The following is a 23,426-nucleotide window of genomic DNA, read 5'->3' as shown; positions in this document are numbered from 1 at the left end:
GACAACATTGTTACATCATCTGGAGTCACAAGCCATGATCTATTTCAAACACACACACACAATAAAGGGGTGACTTGCTCAATCAACATTTGAACACAACACAGTTGGAGCAGCCATTCATACCGAAAACAACTGTGTTTAACTAACGCAAAGGGCTCTTATGGTGGGGGGGGCTGTTAATTTAGGTACCAGCAAGAGATGAAATATGATGTTGATAATGTGATGATATCATGGCGGGAATTACTTTATCGCAGGTAAACAGTATACAACACCATTACGTTACAAACTAATCTGCCCAGAATGTGTGCTTGCATGTATTTGACTGGCCACTGCAAGGCCTTACAGGAGGACAGGTTCAACTTTTTTTGCTAGACAACCTTGCATTTTTTTTTGCTGGGGCCTGTGTTTGTACCCCTGCTGTGTCTCCTGGCTGGCCTAATTAAAATGAATGAGATGGCTGCCCTTTTTCAGTCAGTCTGAGCAATGGCCTTAGGTGTTGGCTAGTCTCTGTCATTTGTAGTGTACTTTGTAAAATGTAACTGTACTTAAGAGCAGCCAATGAGCCCTTTATGCAGCTGAACTAACAAACATGGCTAAACCTATTTAACACCTGAATGATTTCATAACAAAATAAGTGAATAAAACGGCTGTTTACTGTAAATATTAAGGTAAATACATTTTACACACTACTAAAATAGGGTTATTAAACTCTCAGTCAGAGAAGTTATTACGTTTTGTTGTACTATTAAGACGACTACAAAACTATACATTTGCCAAATCCCAAGTCATTTGGTCACAGCTTATCATACATTAGAGTCTTACTTCAATATTTGGTCAAACATTCAACACTTTATATGGTGTAAAACCACACCAGAGAATTTGTCCACATTGCTATCTATGTGAACTTAGTTGAGTTTTTCTATTTATTTCTATAAAAGGAATATGAGGAGAGGAGATGAGAGGATTTCTGGGAGATAAAGGGCAGAGGAAGTCAAACAAGTTAGAGCGCACTCTTCAACCGAGGCTCTTGATGCTGACGGCTGGGCCATCTGGGCCGTCTTACACACAGAAACACAGACCCAAACACACACAGTAGTCTCTCTGTGGTTGTCTCCGACTTCTCACCTCCACTGGGAAACAACACAGCATGAGCGAAAAGAAGACAGAGAGAGGGAAAAGTAGCACGAGAAAGCAGATAGTGAGGCGAGGGGATACAAACAGAGTGATTCTAAGGTCACCGATGGAGAATCGTCAGGAATTGTCAAAAAGTTGAATCAATCCACAACCCAAGATGACGCCCCAAGTTAAATTTAAAGCTGGTAATCATCAATGGTTCCAACAGATACAAGATAAAAGCCTGGAGGAGCCAATTAAGTCTAGAAGCTGATGCAGGTAGACAAGTCATATAAATAATGCAGTGACGTGAAGGGTCTGAGCACAGCAGGGACTTGTCTTTGAAAAAGTGCTGATGCACAAACTTACACATGTACAACTTTGTGTGTGTTCTGTGAAATGCATCAATAATTAATGAATTAATATACTAAGCATGTTGCAAAGTTTCAAATCTCTGTACATTATATTTCTGGAAAGTGTTCTTTATTTACAAATTACACATTACACTTTTTTTTAACAATATTTCTTGGTATCCTGATATTTCTTAATGTCTCATGAACGTATGTTATTTATATGATTGCTTATGCATTTGTAATCTTTCAGAGTTAACACAATTTGGGCTAATTTCAAACCAGTAATCCATGAGATCCTCTTTCGTGTGTGTTGGAGTTTACTTGTTTGTTGGCAACATTTTTGGAGCTCTACACTTGCTTTGAAGTTTTTCCACTGAACATCTTGAATATAATTACTCTTCAAACATTGAGGCCAACTACCCAGCGCCACTATTTCTTTCAAATAAACATTTGCTGTGGGCCTAAGAGTTATTCCCTGGAGTGTTAGAGTAAAGACTAAATGCAAGAGCTTTCATGAAATGATGAAGGTGATGCCTGACAATATATATAAAGATATATACATATATGAAAACTCATGTATTCTTCCGGAAAACCAGTTATTTTTATGTTTTCAAAGACTCAGCTTTAGGTCAAGTGCCAGTCTTCCAAAAGTCTTGGCTTGTGTGATAAGCTAGCTGTCCTGATAGTCCCTCTGTGTTTGGCAAGGAACAGATGGAGATGTACACACACATACATACACACACACACACACACACACACACACATACATACAAATACATTCATACATCTAGGATAGCCACAAGCGTTTTGGCTCATATGGCTCATAACATAATAATGCGAGGTTAAAGATAGAATCTAATGTCACATTAACAAAATCACACATCAAATAACTAAAATATAGACCAAAAAAAGAAAGAAAGAACTGATTAATGAGATAGAAATGGGAGAGCGAGAGAGAGAGAGACAGAGAGAGAGAGAGAGAGAGAGAGAGAGAGAGAGAGAGAGAGAGAGAGAGAGAGAGAGGATGCAACCTCATGAGCCTAGCAGGCATGCACTACATGTTAACATTAGTAGGTCAGCCAGCACAGAAATAACTACACTGTGTGTATGTGGTAACCTCATACACTAGCCAGTAGTGGCGGATTCTCCATTCTACACATGAACCAATCTCCATACATCAACATTTCATATATGGTCACGAGATCGGCTTTAACCAGCTGTGTATTCAGTTTCCACATGAGTGAATTTTCCTCTCTCTCTCTCTCTCTCTCTCTCTCTCTCTCTCTCTCTCTCTCTCTCTCTCTATATATATATATATATATATATATCTCTTCCTCGCTCTCTAAAATGCTGTGTGGGGACACGCAGATTGCTGCTGAAACCCTGCAGCTACAAATGTCGGTGCAGCAGAAAAGTTAGTGGTTTATCTCATTATGGTCATTTATTGAATACTTTATAATTCCAAAGGACAAATAGCAAGTGTCAAAAGTGTCAAGTCTCTGCAGAATTACAATTTGAGCACACAACATGTCGATGTGTTTGTCATACATACAGTGCCACTATGTGGTAAAACACAGACACAGCAATAGCTGGACATTATGCTGTAAATATAATTTTTATGTCAATCATGTATAATATAAATTTTGAATTTTTTGTTTTACCATTTTTGCCGACATTGAGAACAAAATGAAGGGGCTTATGGCATCTTATGTTCTTCAAGACGGTTTATATGAGCTGTAAGACAGCATGAACAAATGGCAGTCTATGGATCTGGAAGTAGACTGGCTTAACACATGTATTAAATGTATATTTAATATTAATTGCTGTAGTAATTTAATTTTTTAAAACAAGGATTACTTGAATAGTTATTGATAAATATTATTTTAATGGATGTAAACACCGATTGTTAAAACAAGGTGACCGCAATTAGCTAGGGCCAAATATTAAACAGCTTCTCGAATGTCAATCTCAATACATCATTTCTACCGCAACTGTTGCATTTATACTTGCAGTAGCTCAGAGAATTACAAGAGGGACATGGGCAACATTTTTTTTATCTGTTTGACCCACAATACACATGTAGAAAGGACCTGATCTTCTCTCTAAACTATCCCGACAGGCAAGGGCCACGGGTTCACAAAGCCATGGTGAGTCGAAGCTTTTTAATTTCCCCCCTGAAAAATCAATAATAAGACTAAAGTAAACTGAACTGAACTCTGGTTGTTTGTATGTGTGTGTGTATAAATTGGTATCTCTGAATGTGTGTGTGTGTAGCTCCTTAGAGATTAGTCATCTGCTTAATGGGATTAGCTGCTCTGTCTGTATTCAGGCATGACTTGGGCTGAACTATTTCATGTTAGCTTGCTAGCCTGTTAGCTGAGGTGGCTAAACAATAGGAGGTCACACAGCTAACAACGTCCTGTTCCTGTGAAAACAGAAAAATGGACTTAGATGTGGACAGATTCATGCTGAGAAACAGCTTCAGTTAACAGTACTCTAGCTAGGGTAAGGGTGCTAAATATATTTTGGATTTTCCGGACCCATTATACAATCTTATACTAATTACCTGAGAAGAAAATTTGAATATTAAAATATTTGAAAATCTTTAACGCAAACATTAATTAAATTAATTCACATATTGGGCTAGATGTATCAAATCTACCAATTTGCAAGGCATTTTCCACACAAAAAAAAAGTGAAAGAAGCAAATCAGTGGAGCTAAAATTTTATCCGGCTCTTTTGTGTCTCTTTCAAAACATTGTGACATGTTTCCATGTTAGCGTTCTTTTATGGATTTCTAGTGTACTTTAACTGTAGTCAGGCCAACTTAACCTCAGGCTTTGGAAACAGATTGATACTGTGAAAGCGAATGAGATGAACATACAGAACGATTTTTGTTTTTACAATGTGTTATTTTTTATTTTTTATCAAAGTGTATTTACATAAGGATCACGCAACATGTGCCTTACGTATGTACACATATAGATAATATGTAAACTCACATTTTTGTTTGAGTTAAAAACTCAATCAAAACTGTGTATGCAAAAACACGGAGTTAACATAAAAATGCACCAAACTGTATGGTGTTTTACATACAGCACACATTAAAAAACAGAAAATGGCCTGCTAGTCATTTATTACGGATGTTGATTTAACCTCAGTTGATCTTGCTACTCTCTACTGTGATTACAAGACTCATGCCAATTCCCTAAGTGAACCCCGCAGCAGGTGAGTCAGAGAATGACTTGTAATTAGAGTAAGTGAAGATACGTTACATTGACTGAGGAAGAACAGTTACGATGGTCCATCTTCACATGTAGCCCTCGCACTGACCCGGTAGGTGTCAGCCCTACTACAGGCAGGGATATCTAAACACCTACAGACTCTCAGTCCAACTCTTCACAACAGGTGTGGATCTCTCAATCTTTCGCTGAGGGTCTCGTGAAGCCAGCTAACCCGTGACAGCAGCACTGCAGTACATTGCTACTGCAGATGCGTAGCTCTGGGCTCAATAGTCCTGCAGCTGCTTGGGAAGTTCTCTGCCTCCTCTCCTCTCATGCTTTCTCCGTTGATTAATTTGTCAGCCGTGACCCCTCCTCACAGTTACATCACAGTGCCAGCTGGACAGTTGCACAGACGGATGGATCGGTGGAATGATGAAGCAGAGTTTTCCGTCAAAATCCAGTAAAATAACCTAGAAACTTGTGCACTCACAGACTTGATCTCTCCTCTTCCTTCGGTCTTTGTGTGCGTCTCTCTCATTCTTTTTCCTCTCTTTTCTCCTCTTTGTCCCACCTAAAATGGCTCCACCTCTGTAAAGTCTATTAGCAGCCTAAGGTAAGCCTCTTAGGAGAGACTCTTGCTCTCTTGGAGCACAGGAGGCCAGTGACACTGAGTAAAGCTAAACAACAATCACACACTACTTTAACCAGGCCTGGATTTAAGACAGGATATATCAGAGAGGAAAAGAGGATTGGGCACGATGGAGAAGAGAGTAATGGTAGAAAGTAAAATCTCCAAAAGCATAAATACTACTGAATATATTTGTCTGGTGTTTTGTTCTGTAGTCTTTAAGGTTGATATTTATGTCATGATTAGAGGTGCAACTAACCTATTAGATTGGCCTGCACTTTCTGCTTGAATCTATTTGTGTGATTGTTCACATGTATGTATGTTTGCACTGGAAACTCACTGAATTTAAACATTATTGTTATTGTAACCAAACACGCCTCTGATCAACCCAGGGTTTATTTTAGTGCATTTAGGTCTTGATTCCTAAACTTATTTTTCTATTTCCCCAGAATGCACATAGCAAAAGAGCCTAACAGGGTCAAAGAGAGAGATGGGAGGAAGAAATGAATCAAGGAAGATGAAGGAGGATGTACTGAAACATCCTCGAGCAGTAATCTAGAAGTCTTGAATTTAGGGAACACCCTCCGTTTTTCAATCCATTATCTTAATGAGATTAACAAGATTAATCAGATGAATGTGTGATGGAATCCCTGCAGTCTGTCTGTGTGTGTGTGTGTGTGTGTGTGTGTGTGTGTGTGTGTGTGTGTGTGTGTGTGTGTGTGTGTGTGTGTGTGTGTGTGTATGTGTGTGTGTGTGTGTGTGTCAGTCCTCGGGCACTTTCTATCATTCATCACATCCCTTAGAAGACCATGCAGCTTTTCTGTATTGAGCTTACAGTTGTATTGTTTTCAGATATAATTGACATCTTTGCAGTGATAGTTTGATTTACTGTTCAGTGTCAACCTCACAATCCCTGTGTAGGCCATCAGGAGGAAAGGTCATCATGCTCCCAACAGCGAATTAGCAAGCTCAAAAACTGGTCAAGACGAGGTCAACGTGTGTGTCCTTCAAGCAGACAATGGGGTATGAACCCTTAAGTAGAGTCCATGAATAAGCACAATCAAGACTGAGTCCATAATGAGATTAAGAGTGGCCCAAGACTAAGCCTGAACTAGGATGTAACCACATTCAATTTAATTCTGTTACAGTAACTGTGTATAATACAATCACAGGTATCTCAGAACAAACCAAGTTTTTTGAAAGGATCGGGTAGTGAGGTCTAGATAATAAGCTTCTTATCAGTCTTTCACACAACTACTTCTGTCATTTTTTATGTGCACAAACTACAGTTGTGCGACACAATGAATGCCTTTGAGGAGAGACTGTCCTAAAAAGCGATGCTCTATTTTTCTTATTTGACCGATTATCGCATGTCGCCCCTCTTTTCACCTTGTCTTCAAGTGTGGCCATTTGGGACAGTTCTGAACACTTCCGTCTTCAGACGAGACACGTCATGCAAACATTCAAAGCACTAACTGTTACATTCTCCATCCATGCATTGTCTGTACTCTCTCATCCTGTGCAGGGTCATGAGGGGGGCTGGAGTCTATCCCAGCTCACACTGGGCCTGCTGCTTTTAAATGGGCCATGCATTTCTGAGCATGCACATATGTGCATAATGTATGCTTATGGTCATGCCAACCAAGTGCTCTCTCCTGCCTTGAGAACAGTCAGCCAGTCAGTCAACCAGCGAATCAGTCAGCTAGCTAGTCTCTTGAAGCGCGTGTCCCATCAACCCAGTTTCCCGTCTCTCTGGGTGTCACATGTTGTCAGACCAGCGGCTGAGCAACAGCTCGGCATTCCCATTAGACTCGCTTCAGTAAAGGACATCCAGTTCCTGTAAGATATCACCTAAAGCCTGTTTAGTCACAAACTACAGCACACCAATAACATCTGTCCAATAACGCAACCTGTCACCACTTTCATATGTCTAATAGTTAGCAGGTACACTTAGCTTCCCACCATTTGCCAAGCCTGTAGTTCTGTATCCTGAAATGCTTCAGTGAAATCCCCCTCCCCCGAAAGTACAGCAGGTCTCCGTCCCACTTTCAATTGATAATCAGTAGATAATCATAATCAAAACAAAATCATGTGATGGATTCCCACATTATTCACACACAATTTCAACAGTGTTGACTGTAATTAATGAATGAATGCCATCATGAGGAACACAAAACCTTGATAATTTAGTAATTTAGAAAATTGATCTGAGGTTGTACGTCCACGCTGTCACACAATGTTTCCTCCGTCTTGCCTGCCATTCGCCTCTGCCCTACTCCAGTCTGCTCTCTTTCTGTGTCTCACCTTGGTAGTGAGGATGCAGATGCAGTCCATTCTCACCAGTCCGACTGACAAACTTTCATCAAAACATCTTCGAGCCACAACTTCCACCACTCAGCCGCTTGTTGCTTTTGGTGACATCCTTCTGCCGTCTGTCCGTCTCTGTCCACTCCTGCACACCCTCTTCTTTCATCCATCTCTCTCTCTCCTCCCTTTCTCATGTCCTCTCCACCTGTCCTTCCATCGGAACAGCCAGACAGGACTTCTCCGCTAAAACAGAGGCCGTTTCGGAAACATGGCAGCTGTCCCGGTGCACCTCCGTTGCCCGCCCTCTTGTTTTCCAGCTGCGGTCTTCGCTTTATGGCAGCTGGTAGACACATTTGCCCTCAAAGAGTGCATGGCTCAGAATATATATCCCCACATACGCAGAACACACTCAACACACACAAAAAAAACAAAAAACGTCAAACATGCAGAGACAGACGCAGAAACGCATACACATGGATGAACAGGCAAACACTCACACAGACAGACGTGTATGCACAGACATAAGCACACACACACAAATACTTATGCTACACACACACACACACACACACACACACACACACACTCTCTGCCGTTTTATCAGGTCAGTCTCTGGCAGGAGTGAGTGGTTAGACTGAGTGAACAGTAACAGCGCTATAGCAATGGATGCTCTACTTTCAACTTTGGGTTCAAGTTCCACATGCACCCTGAAGCTTCACACACGAATAAGGGATTTAATTTCACTCACTCAGGATACCGGGTCTTCTCTAGATACACAACATCACTACAACCGATGTTGAATTTGAAACAATTTACTGTATTTACTGTACTATAGAAGACCAGCAGAGCAGAGAGAGAAAGTTGAGTGGAAAATGTCTCATATGCAAATGTCTTGCATGAAACAAACACACACACACACACAATTTTTGTGTGTTGTTTCTGTTCCTGTCCTACTCTACTTCTATCCAGTTCCACCCTCTGGCCCTGGACTCATGATGCCAACCGAGAGCTGACAGTCTGTCTGCGCTGCTTAATTTGTGCTAAATTAACATTATTATTATTATTATTATTATTGGGACTCAATTAACTTATACAGCCTTTCAATACAAGTAATCTAATTTATTAAAAACAGTTCAATAATGGGTGATAAGAAAAAAAAGTCCCTTTTGTGTGAGACTATTGACACAAAAACAAAATTTAACCTCAGTTTCTAATTTATTATTGTATAAATTAGGAACGGCTGAGCAGCACATGAATGTACCTGGAGTTACCACAATCCCAATAAAAACAACACAATGAAAGCAGTATTTCACAGCACATACTGTACATCACTGTATTGAAAGCTTTAGTATAAAGCAAAGTAAGTCAATATCAGCACAGGTTGTGAGATGTGGACAATCACCAGCAGTGTAAGCATGTGTTCAGACAGCCCAAACCACAAAGAAACCATTTCAGCGACATCCCCAAGACAAAATCCAGTCATATGAGCCCATCTCTGATCTCATTCTGCTGACTCCACTGGAGAATATAACGTTACTGAACTGAATTGATTTCCCTTGTCATATTATGTAATGCAATTGTAAGCCAATTTCCAAAACAGCCAGCCTGCATAAACGATCTGTCCATCTAATTCTGCTCTCTGCAGCCACCAGCAGCCTTTCCATAAACTGGTTCAAGAGGAGCCGTGTATAGATTTATCCAACCCTAATTCTGACAAAAGGACACTCATGACAGCATGTACCTACCAAGCAATGTTTAACCGACAATGCAACACCACAGGGTAGCACAACAAATGTACTTACTAACTGACGATAATCTCAGCAATATAAAACCAAAATATGACAAATCAGAACATGACAAGGATATTAGGACAATACAAACAACTAGTACATCTCTGCCACTTGACTATTCAAACGTCTAATGGGAGAATTATACAGTACATCACCAAACATGACAAGCTCTCCGAGGCACAAGGAGAAAATGGATGCTATATTTGCATTTAAAAATGGTTCATTAAAGACTCAGGAGAGATACATAACCTCACTCCTTTTCTAGAATCGTGCCGCCCTCGTGTCATCTCAACGTTGCCACCCAACAACTGGATCACCCATCAACTTCGGATTGAAGGTAATGCATATCATACACTGCTATCAACTGTGGCGAGCTTTCCTGTTGGCACAACACAATCAGAGCTGTCTTACCTTGTTGGGGGTCAATGGGCTGGTAGGTGTCCTGGGGCTGGCTGGACCATGGCTAGGGCTAGTGGAGGTGACTTTTACTGGCCCAGGCCTGGTTGGACTAGGAACAGAGATTAAGTAAAGAGGGAGTCTGTGAACTGTCAGTTATTATTCTGTACTATTACACCTGAATTCCCAATAGCAAACAAACTGCAGTGTTGCATTATATCTGTTATTTAACCCAGTGATTCTCAACTGTTGGGTCTGCGACCCACTTGACCGTTTTCAGTGGGTCCCGGGCCTATGCCTGGAAAAAAAACAAAACTTGTGCTTTTATTTTGAAGGGGATTTATTATGCAGCGGAGTTATTCACACTCCTTAACAGTATTTGGCGTTAATGCCTTGTAATGCTAACACACACCCGCCATTTCACAGTATAGAAGAGCACCCACAAAGTTTGTTTTCATATGCTAATTTGGGTCGTGGCTTGTCATTAAGGGGTGATGGTGGGTCCCGCAGCCAGACTAGTTGAGAACCACTGATTTAGCCTATGCAACATACATGCATTTTCATTATAAAAAGCTTGACGTTTAACAGCTGGCATAATTTTGTGAGTTTTCAATTAAAAAATATTTTGAGGGATGAATAAATAATATTTTGAGCTATTTGTAATTAACTAAATGCAAATTGTATTCATTTCTATCAGTGGAATTCAAACAGGTGTGAATTAACCTCTATTCAGTTTTGTTAGTTTTGCTGTGTTAACAACCAGAGATTGTGTAAATCTTGAACTTCATCAATGAGAAATCATAGTTTGTGGCATACAGTTTATTCTTCTACATCTGTCTCTATTCAAAGTAGAAATAATTGGTATTGTGACGGTGTCAAATTGTGACCAAAGTCATACTTACTTACAAAGTATTTTCTTTTTATCCACGTCTTTGGCGATAAATGCTACTTTCACACTGAATTTCGCAGGGATAATTAATCCATTGAGTGTGTTAAAATATCAGTTACCAGTTGCAAAGTGTTGCTAATATACCCTAATAAAAATTCAAGCATATGGATGTTGAACATACCTCAGATGAGGAGGACCTGTGTGGCTGCGGCTGCTGAAGGTGAATTTTCCCTGGTTGGGGCTCTTTGGACTCTTGCTGTGAGTGACTTTGCCTGTGCCTGGGTCCTTGCTGGTCGCAAGAGCTGTAGAGACTATATAAGCGTCTGTGACTCTGTTGAGACCTGGGCTGGTGCTAGGAGTGGTGCTGGTGGGGGTACGATTGTCTGGAGTGGTTGGAAACACAAAGCTTTGGATGGTGCTGGAGACGAGGGCTGAGACGCTCACCAGGTTGAGGTCTGGAGAGACAGAGTCACTTTGTGGATTGGCTGAGCTGATGGAGCTTTCTGAAGAAGCATTAGAGTTGGTGGCAGTAAGGTGTGGCTTTGTTCCATTCAGTGATGCTCCAGGAGGTGTTTTTATGGAGCTGGTGGGGGTTCCTACGTCATTCACCATGACTCCAGGGGATCTGGCATTAGAGACAGAGGAAGGCACAGTAGTCTCTGAAGCCAACGATTTGGAGGCTCCAGGTTGGTCAGGAGGGAGAGGAGCACGATACTTGACCTTGCCTGGCTCTGACTGAGGTGTAACGGACTGTGTTGTAGGGGAAGATGGCTTCGACGTGGGTCTCTCGGATGGGAGTGGAGCAGCGTGGGACTTGATTGACTTGGGTTTTGGGGACAGGGGTTTTGGCTGGGATGATCCTCTAGAAGCCTGGGGGTTCAGGGGTCCAGAGGAGGGCTGTGGCTGGGCTGGGAGCTCCGTTAGCTGGTTGCTAGAGGCAGTGAGGTCCCATGGACCGCCTGTCTGGTCCACAGAACACTTGCTGTCTGCGAGGATGGTCAACTCGTAGTACTCCTGGATGTCTGGGAGGAGAAGAGCAGAGATTAGAGCCGTGATGAATGACTGAAGGGTTTAGTAGGTTAGTAAATGAGGTACTGACAAATTGAAGGGATAGATGAATGAATTAATTGATTAAAGACTGTATCAATGAAAGAAAGACTAACCTATTGCAAAACAAAAACAATGAATGATAAACTGACTAATTATCATCAAACTATACAGAGGATACAGAGCAGTAGGGTCGAAACGATGAGTTGATTAGACAAAAGTTAAGCTCCAATTAAATTGATGATCAGTTAATCACTCCGGACATTTATCACTGCAAAACTAAAAACACTTTCTAGTTTAAGCTTCTCCAAACTCAGGATTTATATATCATTGTAAACTGAGAATGTTGTGGACACTTCATTGAACAAAACAAGAAAATGTCACTTTGGGAAGCTGTGACATTCTTTTTTTTAAATTGTATAGACTGAAAAACTGATCAAACAGATTTATCTATAATAAAAATAATCATCCATGTCTCCTAATATCACTATTGTATTTTATACATTCTATTCAGACACAAGCTAATTGAAGCTGATCACAAATATAGGTATCAGCTAATACACTGCTGACCTCTAGTGGCAGGATACTAGTGCCACCATTGTTATGTACAACAGTAGCTCCTGAAGAATTAAAAGAGGAATAGTTCATTCTACTGTCATTTCCCGTTTTAGAAGTAGGCACATCAGCAACTGTTATGATTAGAGGCTCCACTTCTCCCTCTCCGCATACACTGACTACACCAAAGCATACACCTGGTTGCGAGCTCAGATACGTTTGGTGGTCATTAAAGAGATGATGAAGAGGAAGAGAAAAACAGATGTACAGTATGTGGGAAGAGGACAGGGAATATACAGACAGTTGGAGGAGGATGTGTAAAGAGAAAAGGAGAAGAGGGTGAAGGGAATTTAGCAGTACAATTCATTAATAAATAACCAAAAAAAGAGGCATCAAGAATGGAAATTACAAAGTACAGTAACATAAAATCACCTCCATTTTGAACTTGACTTCACATGATATATGAAGTCAAGATTCAACTTTAACACCAGCAACAGCTTGATCAAAGGTGAAAGTCACAAACAGGAAGTCAAGTTTAGTGAAGAGCACACACACAAAACAGAGAAAGGAGTGTTACTGTAAGAACTAAAAGGTGTGGGCGAGGCGCAAAGCAGGTGAGATCAGGGATTTAGAACCAGTTTGTTATACCCGAGTGTTTTCCTTTGCAACAAGCAGAACAAACCAGTTACACACAGACTGTTAACTCTTGGGAGGAATTTAAAGTTGCTACACATTCTCTAAATGTATGCAGGCTTTCTACAAAGGGCCCTGTGTTTTCTGTGACAGGCTACATCACGCCTACATGTTTGTGTTCTGATCTCTGTTTTCTGGTGAACATGTGATAGCACAAGATCTTGTAGACACTCCAAAAACTAATGCTATGCTACTAATGCGCTCATTTCCTCTTACAATAAGTCCAGCACTCTGTCTGCTGGCCTACTGTCTCATAGCCAAACCTTCTAATCTTCATTTGTACAAGTGCACCTGTCTTTGCATCTTCATACACAATCCCAAACACATGGTAGTGTTGTTGTGGAGACCAGCACAAGAACCAAGCTAAAGGGCCAGTTCACCCAAATCACAAAAAGCAGCCAACATCTACACAGACAGTTTGTTTCTTTGCCATGGTTTTGAGAAAACGTAATCCAAAATTAAACTACCCTGATTTAAATACCTACATCTCTGGTATGTACTGTAAAATGTAGCCTCGGGCAGAAACACATACAGATGTCAAATCCAAGCATCAAAAAATGAAAGGAGAGTCAACAGGCTGGTTAGAAGAAAAAAGCTAAAAATAAATCTCGCCATGCCTTCAAAATCAACAGCTTATGTTGTAACACCAGGTATAAATGGAAGTGTAGAGGAACAGTGAACAAACAAACAGCTATCCTTACCAAGCAGAGCGCTAAAGAGCTGACTTTGGAAGACATTGATGACTCTGTCCAGAGACTGCTGCAGCTGGGAGTCTTCCTCCACGTGGTCCTGTCTGGTCCGGCTCTGATTCTGTTGTCTCTGGTCAAGTTTGGCCCGATACTGCTGGAGAAGCTCCAGGGCTCGCTGAGCGTCTAAATACAAAATACACAGGTAGATAATGACAGAAAAGGAGACATACAATTCTCCAGGCACTCTTAAGTAGAGCAAGGAGATTAATGTACATTAATTAAAAGCCTCTACTTAATTGAGGATTACTATGGTTAAAATCTGTGTCTGGTTCAGGCCTCACAGGGTCTCCTTCAGGGTTAAGTTAATAGGAGACCGATTGATAACACCTGGCTCCACATAGTAAGTGCCAGAAGAATGTTTTCTTTTCCCTCTCTGGCTCAACTACTGCCAATTTTCATTCTTTGACATCCACGATGAATTGCAAATTTGACATCAATTAAAAATGAAAAGTATATAAAACATCAGTAATTTACGAGGATGTATCCCCTCAGCTCTCGAGGTAATATCACTACAGTATAATATAACAATACAACTGAAAACTGGAATTTTTAATGATATTTTAAGTCATCTTAATTATAAGGGTAACACTTCAAAATTCAGCCTTTAGTATCTGCATTCTGCTAAACAATTAAAGTTATTAGGCTACTATGGCGTAATGTATGTCTGATGCAGAAGGACATGAGGGTAATAGAGTTTATGGTGTTAAAGAAAGGTGCAGACCACATTCCAGTCTCTATGGCACTCTGAACAGCTGATTAAACCGGAAGCTTCAACGTCTAACTAAGGCATGTCGCTTTCTTTGAATGCCACACGGCACTCAAAATATTGATTGTTTGCGTATCAATAACCACACATATCAAGCAGAACATGTTTCGCATATTAATAAGTTGCTCAGTCAGACACTCTCGGCGTTTGCATGTCCCGACTAACAGATAGCAAATAGAAAATGAAAATAAAATACTACTTGGTGGACAACATGTTGTGGACAACATGTTGTCCACCAAATTCGGCATACATGTGTGCCGAATTTAACTCTATGTCGGAATAACTAGTAAAATATCTTCAATAATGATCTGTACGTTTCATGCGTGCACCAATGAACAAGTCAGTGTTAAATTGCGCGTATTTTAGAGAAGTTTCGGGCGAATAAAAGCACTTCAATGAGCCAACGTTACAGTATCATCGCAGCCTTTTAGAGTTGTTTTAACTAGTGTAGTCGATATAGTTTCATTAACAAATATCATATGTGGAGGTTTAGCTATAGGCCTACTACAGAGATAGCAACACAAATAAAAACAATGCATTTACCTTTCTGTCGCACAGGCATGGTGACACACTCAGTCCTCTTGGGGCTTGCGTCTGTGTGTCGCTGTGACAGAGTATCGGTTCCTACAGATGTGTGCGTCTGTCCCGGGACAGCCGGCCTCCAAAGTGGGACACCAAAATGACACCGCGACAGTGTACGCTGACCTGTCTTTTCATCGAAAGAGAAACTTTAAAAGGAGTTTGGTAGTCCCAAGAAAACCGTCACAGCAGCGGAGAAAAAAAGGAACGTTGATATCAAACGCTGACAGTCGTCGCAGCGTAGACTTAGTACCCGAAGCTTGTTTTTGTTTTTTTCTCTCCTTCTCTTTCACTTCAACTCTTCCTCTCTGTGTCGCTTTGGTAAAACTAGTCCTCCATTTCTTCATTCAGGTGACTTGACTCCAAACGCTGTCCGACCGGTTATTAGGCGGGATGAACACACAGACACACACACACACACACACGCCCGCGCGCGCGCGCGCACACACACACACACACACACACACACACACACACACACACACACACACACACACACACACAGCGTCCCTAAAGGACACACACCCACATTCATGCAGTCGCCTCAAAACACCAGGATTGGTTCTTCGTATCTTGTAGTAGCTGATCGTGGTATTGTCATGTTAAACAGCTATATTGTGTGCAGTGGATGAAAGCCCGGTTTATTTCAGGGCCATAAGGTCTGCTGGATCAAGCCCACATTTAATCCACTCAAAACTAGATTTATAAACTCTGATTAGTCTCCCAGAGGAAGTTATGCGCAACGGCTCCTCCCATGATCCCACTGTTTTTAGCTGCTACTGTTTGCCATACATGTGTTGACTAAATTGAATGTTGAACTGACTTGTTGACTATAACAGGAAACATGTATTTTGTGTTGCATCTGCATCTGTATGGTCTATTTATGGTGGCCACATGCATGCCCACACACTAAAATACTACCACAATCTAAAAAACAAGGTGTAGTCTCATAGTGAATCAATTGAAGAAGTCTTCCCTGTGTAACTCTGTTGGTATTGTCATGGTAAACCGTTTTATTGTGTTGAGTAAACTGAAGGTGTGTTCACTATAGGCTTGTCTCCATGTTCAAGCCTAGACCCATGTCAATTACCAAAGCCTTAGACAATGTCTCTTAAAGGAGTAGTCGCTAATTATATTTCATACAAAGTGAGAAGAAAAAACAAAGGTTAGTGTGTCCTTTGGACCTTTTTGGTTAAACAATATTGCACTGCAGAAAATCAAAAGTTAGATGCCTTGTGTTAGCACACAAGCTAACTGTTAACAGCAAGTTACGTTCTTTATCTAGCCGATATCTTTTGGTTACAGTGGGCAATTTAATTATCTCAAACATGATAGAGTTTGATAAAATAAATAGCATTTCATAATAAATAAGCTTAGCTAATGTGAGTTAAATTAACTGTAATGGAGGCTAAGAGAGGTTAAAATGTTCAAAATACAACATGATAAGGTACCTTTGCAGGCCTTGTTAGAAGCCAGGCAGTTCCACTTTTCTTGGAGCTAAACTAACTGGTTCCCACCTGCTTTCATCCTGAAGCTAAGCTAAGGCTTAATACACCCCAGACCTACAGTATCTCTTAACAGAGAGGAAGTTGGTATTCATCCTCTCGTCAAACTCTGGAATGGAAAGCAAGTAAGTTGATTCCTTAATTGTGGGAGTGTACCTTTTATATAGTCATCTCAATGACACCAGTCTGTTTGATATTTTATGATACATTAGTTTATCTCTGTCACAATGTCAGCAATCATACCCTTGACAGCGGTGATGCCAACAGTTGTCAGAGAACAGCGAAATCAGAAATGCAAAGTTCCTGCATGACACACATTAGTCCCGCATGTTGAACACAATATTCCATATGTATGTCTGTAGACAGTAGAGAGACTGTAGGGACATTTCATCAGCAAACACATGCTCACCACACACACCCACACACACACACACACACACAGGCAGCAGCTGAATGCAGGTCATGGACTCGGTCTCTGGTATTGTTATTGATCAGGTCAAGAGCTTATTGACAGCTTTGGTGGGTGCATAAAAAATCTCTTGCTCTGTATCTCTTACACTAACACACACTGATGCCAGCATAAATTATGAGGCAGCGTAGGGGGGAAATGTATGCATGATTGTGTCAGTGGGTTGGTCAGTCAGCACACAAAGTATCTTTTTTTCGATGTGTGTGTGAGTGTGTGGTATTATCCTCTATTGTTAATTGTCGGACTGTAGCACAGTAAGCAGAGTTGTTCTATAGAAGGCACTGATGCCAGGAGAATAGTGGGGAATGGTACAAAACAGACACAGGGCAGAGAGTTTATAAGCCAATGATGCCTTATTATCCAGTCACGCATCTTATAACACAGTATATCACAATAAAAGCGTCAGTGGTAGAAGTACTCAAATCCTTTACTTGAGTTACTATACTGCAGTGTAATATGCCATTACAAGTCCTGCATGTAAGTACAGAAGTCGCATCAGCAAAATGTACATAAAGTCAAAAGACTTGTTCTGCAGAAAAAATGCATGTGTGAGTTTTATAGGTCTATTTTTATTATCATAGGTTAAATTCAGAGACAAGGTTTCACTGTGTGCTGTGCTGTATACAATATGTGACAATACAAGTTTATATTTTAATGTGTAAGGACGTTTTACAAGTTACTGTTTGATGTGGAGCAGACTTTTACTACTTAATACATTGGTTAGTCTTTTATAACAATGTATCATATTTTATAAACTGCTATCTGTCATGTAAATGTATAATTGTAGTGGAGTAAAAAAATATTTGCCTATGAAATGTATGGAGTTGAAATACAAATAATAATACTTTCCTTAATTGGCCATAATAGCTAATAGCGGGGTGAATAAATTAAGGCTGGCTGAGAAGTCCAGTTGGTAGAGAGCAATAAGGATCTCTCATCAACAACAAAGCTTTCCATGCAGAAATTATTAGGACTTTGTGAATGCATGAACAAGCCCCAGTTCAAAAGAAAGCATTCTTATGTAATTATAAATGATCAAAAACTCTCTCTGAGCTGCTGAAAAATACAAACGTTGACAAGGGTTTTCTACCTTAATGAGTAAACTCTGTTTGTGAGGCAGGTTGACAAATTCAGCCGTCCATCTGTAAGCCACAGCTCAGATAAGTGTCAAGAAATAGATGGGATGGACGGTTGGAGAGGGATAAAGAACACTGTGGCTGTTAGACTAATGGACAGTCAGACAAAGGAGCATCTGCTGAGACAACGAGAGCCTCTCCTGACTTTAATCCACAGAGAAGCAGAGGAAACTGAAATCTCCTACAGACCTGCTGAGGCGATTGTCACCAACCTCTCCTTTTTCCTTTCTTTATCACATCCCTTTTTTTTTTTTTACAATACACCCCTTCTTTATCCACTCTATTCATACCTGCTTACTCTACTTTCATTTTATCCCATTCTCTTTCATTAATATCTTTTTCTTCCTACGTTCCTTTATTTCCTTTCCTTATTTGGGCTCCTGCCTTGCTAATTTTGTCTTTATTTGCAGAGATTTTCTTACCCCAATATACTTCCCTACATCCTCTTCTACACTTTATTCTGTCATAACTGTCTTCCTTTCCCTAATTTGCCCCACCCCCTTCCTCTTCTTTTGCCCCATTCCCCCTTTGCTCCTTACACCTTTCTCTTCTTCTACAGCAATAAAGATGCACACAGAGGAGAAAGAAGAAAATATCCCTATAGACAGAGCTCAGTGTACCAGGAGGAACCCAGATTACCAATAGTGACATTTTTATTATTTGTACAATAGAGACTTTAGTACATTATTCAAAACACCTCTTATATACTGAAAAAATGGTACGTCCCAAAGCCCAAAATGGCTCAAGTATAATCGCTGGACAGCATTTTTTCAATTTTATACATATATTATTTTTTGTAAAAACTGTATCTTAAATATTATTTACAGATAGCGTCTGCAAAATGCATTCTAAACACATGATATATATTATATATACTTCTGCAATTACATTTCTCCGCAATAATACTCAAACTTAAAACTGGAAGGATTTCAACTTGCATGTGCAAATAAATAAATAAATAAATAGTTCTGTTAAATCATCACTAAAGTTTGTCCAACTTATAACTCGACAGCGGTTCTCTCTTCGGAGGTCAAAGTACTTTTTGTCACACAACAGAAGAAGCAGCATTCAAGTTGGGTAGGTGTAGGTACTGCAGAAAGCATGAGTACATTCACAATCAATATTCAGTCATTTTAAATTTGATTTCATTCACAGCTATGTACAGTGACACCGTCCTCAGCAATTGTTCAACTCTTATGTAGTTTAAACACATAGAAAATGACTGTTTTTATAGTCATATACATATATATATAATATATATTTGTATAACACAAATTCACAATTACAGTAGAAATACATTTTATACAGTTTTGGATAGTACATGTGTAGGTCTCCAAAGTCATACTGTGCGTACTTTCATCCATAACTTTGTTATAAGTGTCATTATTATAAAATATCACAATTTTTTTGAGCAAAGCTAAGTTATATCAATATATTTAGAAAGAATTACCTGAAACATGTAGTAAAAAATAATTATATTATCAAACTTTTTTCTCTGTCCTCATCACAATATCTTTGATATTTCAAACTCTAAATAGGGTTGGGTGGGTACCAGTGGTTAAGATGAAGTCTCTCAACCACAAGACTAAACTGTACCATTTTATGTCCCTTATTCTGAATTGACTTAATTCTAACGCTTTATTAAGAGGGTTGACACAAAATGGGCACAGGATGACATTCTCATGTCATTTAAAAGGACAGTGAAGGATGTTGTTTTGCTCTGGATGAAACATCAGATGTTAAACAGAACAAAACAAAACTCACTGTCATAAAATGTCTTCAAGACATGTGTTGCATTTACACAGAGACAGAAAATGAACCTCTTCTTTCTCTTTCCGTGGTCACTTCTGTCAAGTCTACTCAGTTTCTGAAGCATGACCATGGAGGTCAGATTATATAAGACTACATTTACATGGCTCCAGAAGCCTCTCATACAATCTGTTTCTACATCTAAGTCTACATTATTTTCTCTCCATATCCACATTTAATTGGGAACATTCACCAACCAAAGGTTGGCAAATCAAAATTTCCATGTACATCTAGTGTTAACTAGGATCTCCTCAGGTTACAAAAGTTACACTGAAATTTCAAGTGCAGCCAAAAGTGTTTGTGGCACAGATCAGATCTTTCCCTGGCTGTCTAAAAGGGGACAATCTGTTTGATTGCAGATTTACCCCTAAGGACAGTATTTTTATTGATTCTTGTCGGGACATTTCCCCATTTCTTTTTGCTTTCTGCAGGGAAGCCAGAGGTCAGGACATTTCAGCAGAGCGGATGCTTGCAGGCCAGGTCAAATGTTAAAAAACAGTTTCCCTACCCACTCAAGCCACGCCGCTGCTCTCACTGTGTGCAGATCAGATCTGGGCCACAAAGCGGTAAAGCTCTGATGTTTTGGGCCTGTGTGTAAATACAACCAGGGAGGGGCAGAGGGTCCATATGGCACCAACTACGGAACATCAGTCTCACTGAAACTCAGTGGTATAATACAGCATGATTCTTCTACAAAGTAGAGAACTCTATAAGCCAACAGAAAATGGCTGGCTGAGAGTGACCAACAATATGAAAGCATGCTGTGACTTTATCATACAACTCAAACAGCTGAAAAAGGGATGTAACATTGCCGTAACAACACTAGAAAACAGAACTTCAGAATATGTCACAGATAGTATGAGTAATGTTACAGTGTGTGAGTGTGTGCGACTGGTTTTATTGTAGCAGTTGAATTGTAAAATCAGGCTAGAATATAGACAGGGCTTCATTATGGAGAGAGTGCATCATTGCATATGTGTTGTGTATGGGGGCACATATGTCTACTGTGTACGTGTGTGTGTTTGCCTGTTAGCTCATGTGCATGGCAGTGTGTGTAAACATTAGCGTGATTTGCTCAATAGATGGCACTGTAGGACAAATTGGACTCTGCTGAAAATCTCAATGGTCGAGCCTCAGTAGTATTGCTTTAGCTCTTATCAGTACACCTGTGCAAGCAACAGTTTAAAAAAAAACAAACGCAAATAAAACAAGAAGCAGTAATGAACTATCAACAGTGTTTTCTTTACAGGAAAAAAAAAATCAGTGGTATACTTTAGAAAATTGTCCATTTGGAGAAATAATCCCTGTATGTTTGTAAGAGAGAATTCAGAATGTGGTTTATCAACAATATTCCTATTAATTATAAACTTTTAGAGCCGTCTGTCCAGGCCCCAAGGAGAGTGCAGCTCCAGAAAGCTGCAGCTCTATATATGTACACAAGGCAGAAAGTCTTAAGTTTTTAATTTCTGTACACTGGAGGCAAACATACCTGCAGAACAGAAGACAGCAGAAAAGAATAAAAACACAAGACAGCGATAGAAAGAGAAGAACAGAACAGAAGATACGAGTCAAAAGAAGAGAACAGAATAGAAGACAACAGAAAAGAGAACAATGCAAATAAAGAACACGGAAAGTGAATTATGTGCTACACCAAAAAAATGAATAAATATCTAACATGGAAAATAAAATAAAAGGCAGTGGAGAAAAGCTGAAATACAAAAAACAAACTATTCAAACTGATCAGATGACTGCCGAATTAACAACCACAAAATCCAAACTGCAGCAGCCCTGTAGGAACTCAAAGAGTCCTCTTGTTGTCTGTCCAGACGTCGATCAGGTCCCTGACCGCCGGTAGACAGAAGAGCCGATATGTTTCCTATGGTACATTTGGCACTAGTATTTGCCTTTGGTCCAGCAATAGGCAAATAAATGTCTGCTTGTTCCCCTAAAAAGGTAAAAAAGGCGGCTCATATTTCAGTTCCACAAGCCTCCAGCGGAGGGCAGGTGGGGTGGCATGGGATGGCGATGAGCAGAGTAGAGAAGCGTTGTTGTGTTTTTTGTTTGTTTGTTTGTTATAAAACTATTTTTTAGCAAGTGCTGCTGTCTCTCAGAACCAACATATCCACCGTCCGCTGGAAACTCTTCAGCAGAGAGACGGCTGTCTCGTGCTCCATGTGTAAAAAACTATGTCCGTTAGCCTGCAAGGCAAACACGCAGCACAGTCAACAGCATGTGTGTGTGTGTGCATGTATGTATAGAGGTATGTGTGCTGCAGTATTTCCATACATATGTCTGTGTGTGTGTGTGTGTGTGTGTGTGTGTGTGTGTGTGTGTGTGTGTGTGTGTGTGTGTGTGTGTGTGTGTGTGGAAGGATGGAGGGTCACTGCCATCATTATCTCAGTAACACATCACTGTTGGGGAAAAGAGAGAGAAGAGGAGGAGCTACACAGTCATGCTGTAGAGAGAGAAGGGGTAAAGACAAAAAAGGGCTTTTAGATGAGTTCATCCAGCTAAACTGTACATCTGTGGAGAGAAGATGAAGGGGGAGGAGAGGGGGGAGTAAAACATGAAAGGAAGAGGGCGAAGTCAATCTGTCATGGTAAAGAGCTGGCATCTCGCAGTACAATCCTCATGCTTCCTTTTGGACTTAGCTCTAGCACTATACTTTGAAATAATAGCTTCAGTAAATATAAATAAAGTCAATGATTATGAATAATTTCTGTGTAGTGTTTATTGATTCAATTTGACTGATCTACATGGGAGGTGAAAATTGATCGCTTTTTGTTGCCCCTGGGAAAGTATACTGCAATGAAAGGATACTGCAATGAAATGCAATTTCAGCAAATAAAATGAAGGTCTACTTGTAGTGTACCCATGTTTCTTTCATTATATTACAGAGAAACAATCTACTCATCTCAAAAATAACATGTAATTCTTAATTCTTATTGCACACTGCAATGCAGTTCCCTGTTTTTAGGCCCAAATCTTATCCAAAGTTATTGTATTAGAATGAGAGTTACTTGACCTGGAAATATCTAAGTGGCAACTAATACTTGTAGTATAAAGAACGTCTTTATTGGTTTGTCATCAGGTTAATAAAAATCCATGTGTGAATGCCCCGTTTACTGATACGTCTGTGTATGTCAACGACTGGTGGTTTAACTTTTGTACTTTTTTCCTTTCATGCTTGTTATACTTAAATGTTCTTCGTAATGCGTTTCATGATGACGCAAATGACAGGTACAAGCAGAAACTCTTTGGTCTCACAATAAACCTGTGCCAGAAATCCAGACTCTGCTGCAATAAGTGGTAGTTATAATCAACACTGTAGTCCCACAGTTGTTACAACTGATTACGAAGCTTAAAGATAGTCAGCCTGGATTTCCTACAAAATGGCCTTCAAATCATTTCCTCAGTC

The 23,426-nt window shown here is 40.0% G+C and overlaps 2 protein-coding genes across 17 annotated transcripts in view; both read right to left on the bottom strand.

Annotated features, from left to right (window-relative positions):
• The window catches only part of LOC137870442 (discs large homolog 1-like protein), a 99,295-nt gene extending 83,708 nt beyond the window's left edge, over nucleotides 1-15,587 (bottom strand). For 2 of the 3 annotated variants that reach the window (XM_068707723.1, XM_068707724.1), the window contains exons 1-4: nucleotides 15,054-15,586; nucleotides 13,697-13,867; nucleotides 10,882-11,722; nucleotides 9,827-9,923 (exon numbers count right to left, since the gene is read on the bottom strand). In XM_068707723.1, the coding sequence (XP_068563824.1) occupies nucleotides 9,827-9,923; nucleotides 10,882-11,722; nucleotides 13,697-13,867; nucleotides 15,054-15,072 (1,128 nt within the window). In that variant the 5' untranslated portion in view covers nucleotides 15,073-15,586. Of the gene's footprint in view, nucleotides 1-9,826; nucleotides 9,924-10,881; nucleotides 11,723-13,696; nucleotides 13,868-15,053 lie in introns of all 3 variants that reach the window. The other variant, XM_068707722.1, reaches the window with a different exon arrangement.
• A 3,223-nt stretch (nucleotides 15,588-18,810) lies between these two features.
• lrrc7 (leucine rich repeat containing 7) overlaps nucleotides 18,811-23,426 on the bottom strand; it is a 119,814-nt gene continuing 115,198 nt past the window's right edge. For 9 of the 14 annotated variants that reach the window (XM_068707709.1, XM_068707708.1, XM_068707710.1 and 6 more), the window contains one exon: nucleotides 18,811-22,206. In XM_068707709.1, coding sequence (XP_068563810.1) covers nucleotides 22,096-22,206 — 111 coding nt within the window. In that variant the 3' untranslated portion in view covers nucleotides 18,811-22,095. Of the gene's footprint in view, nucleotides 22,207-22,309; nucleotides 22,464-23,426 lie in introns of those variants that run through there. The other 5 variants (XM_068707711.1, XM_068707712.1, XM_068707714.1 and 2 more) reach the window with 2 other exon arrangements.

Source organism: Cebidichthys violaceus, unplaced genomic scaffold (genome assembly GCF_023349555.1).
Source record: "Cebidichthys violaceus isolate CVI_PGR_0920_01 unplaced genomic scaffold, fCebVio1.0.p SCAF_13, whole genome shotgun sequence".
Lineage (NCBI taxonomy): Eukaryota > Metazoa > Chordata > Actinopteri > Perciformes > Stichaeidae > Cebidichthys > Cebidichthys violaceus.
This window is presented reverse-complemented; position numbering and strand designations above follow the sequence as displayed.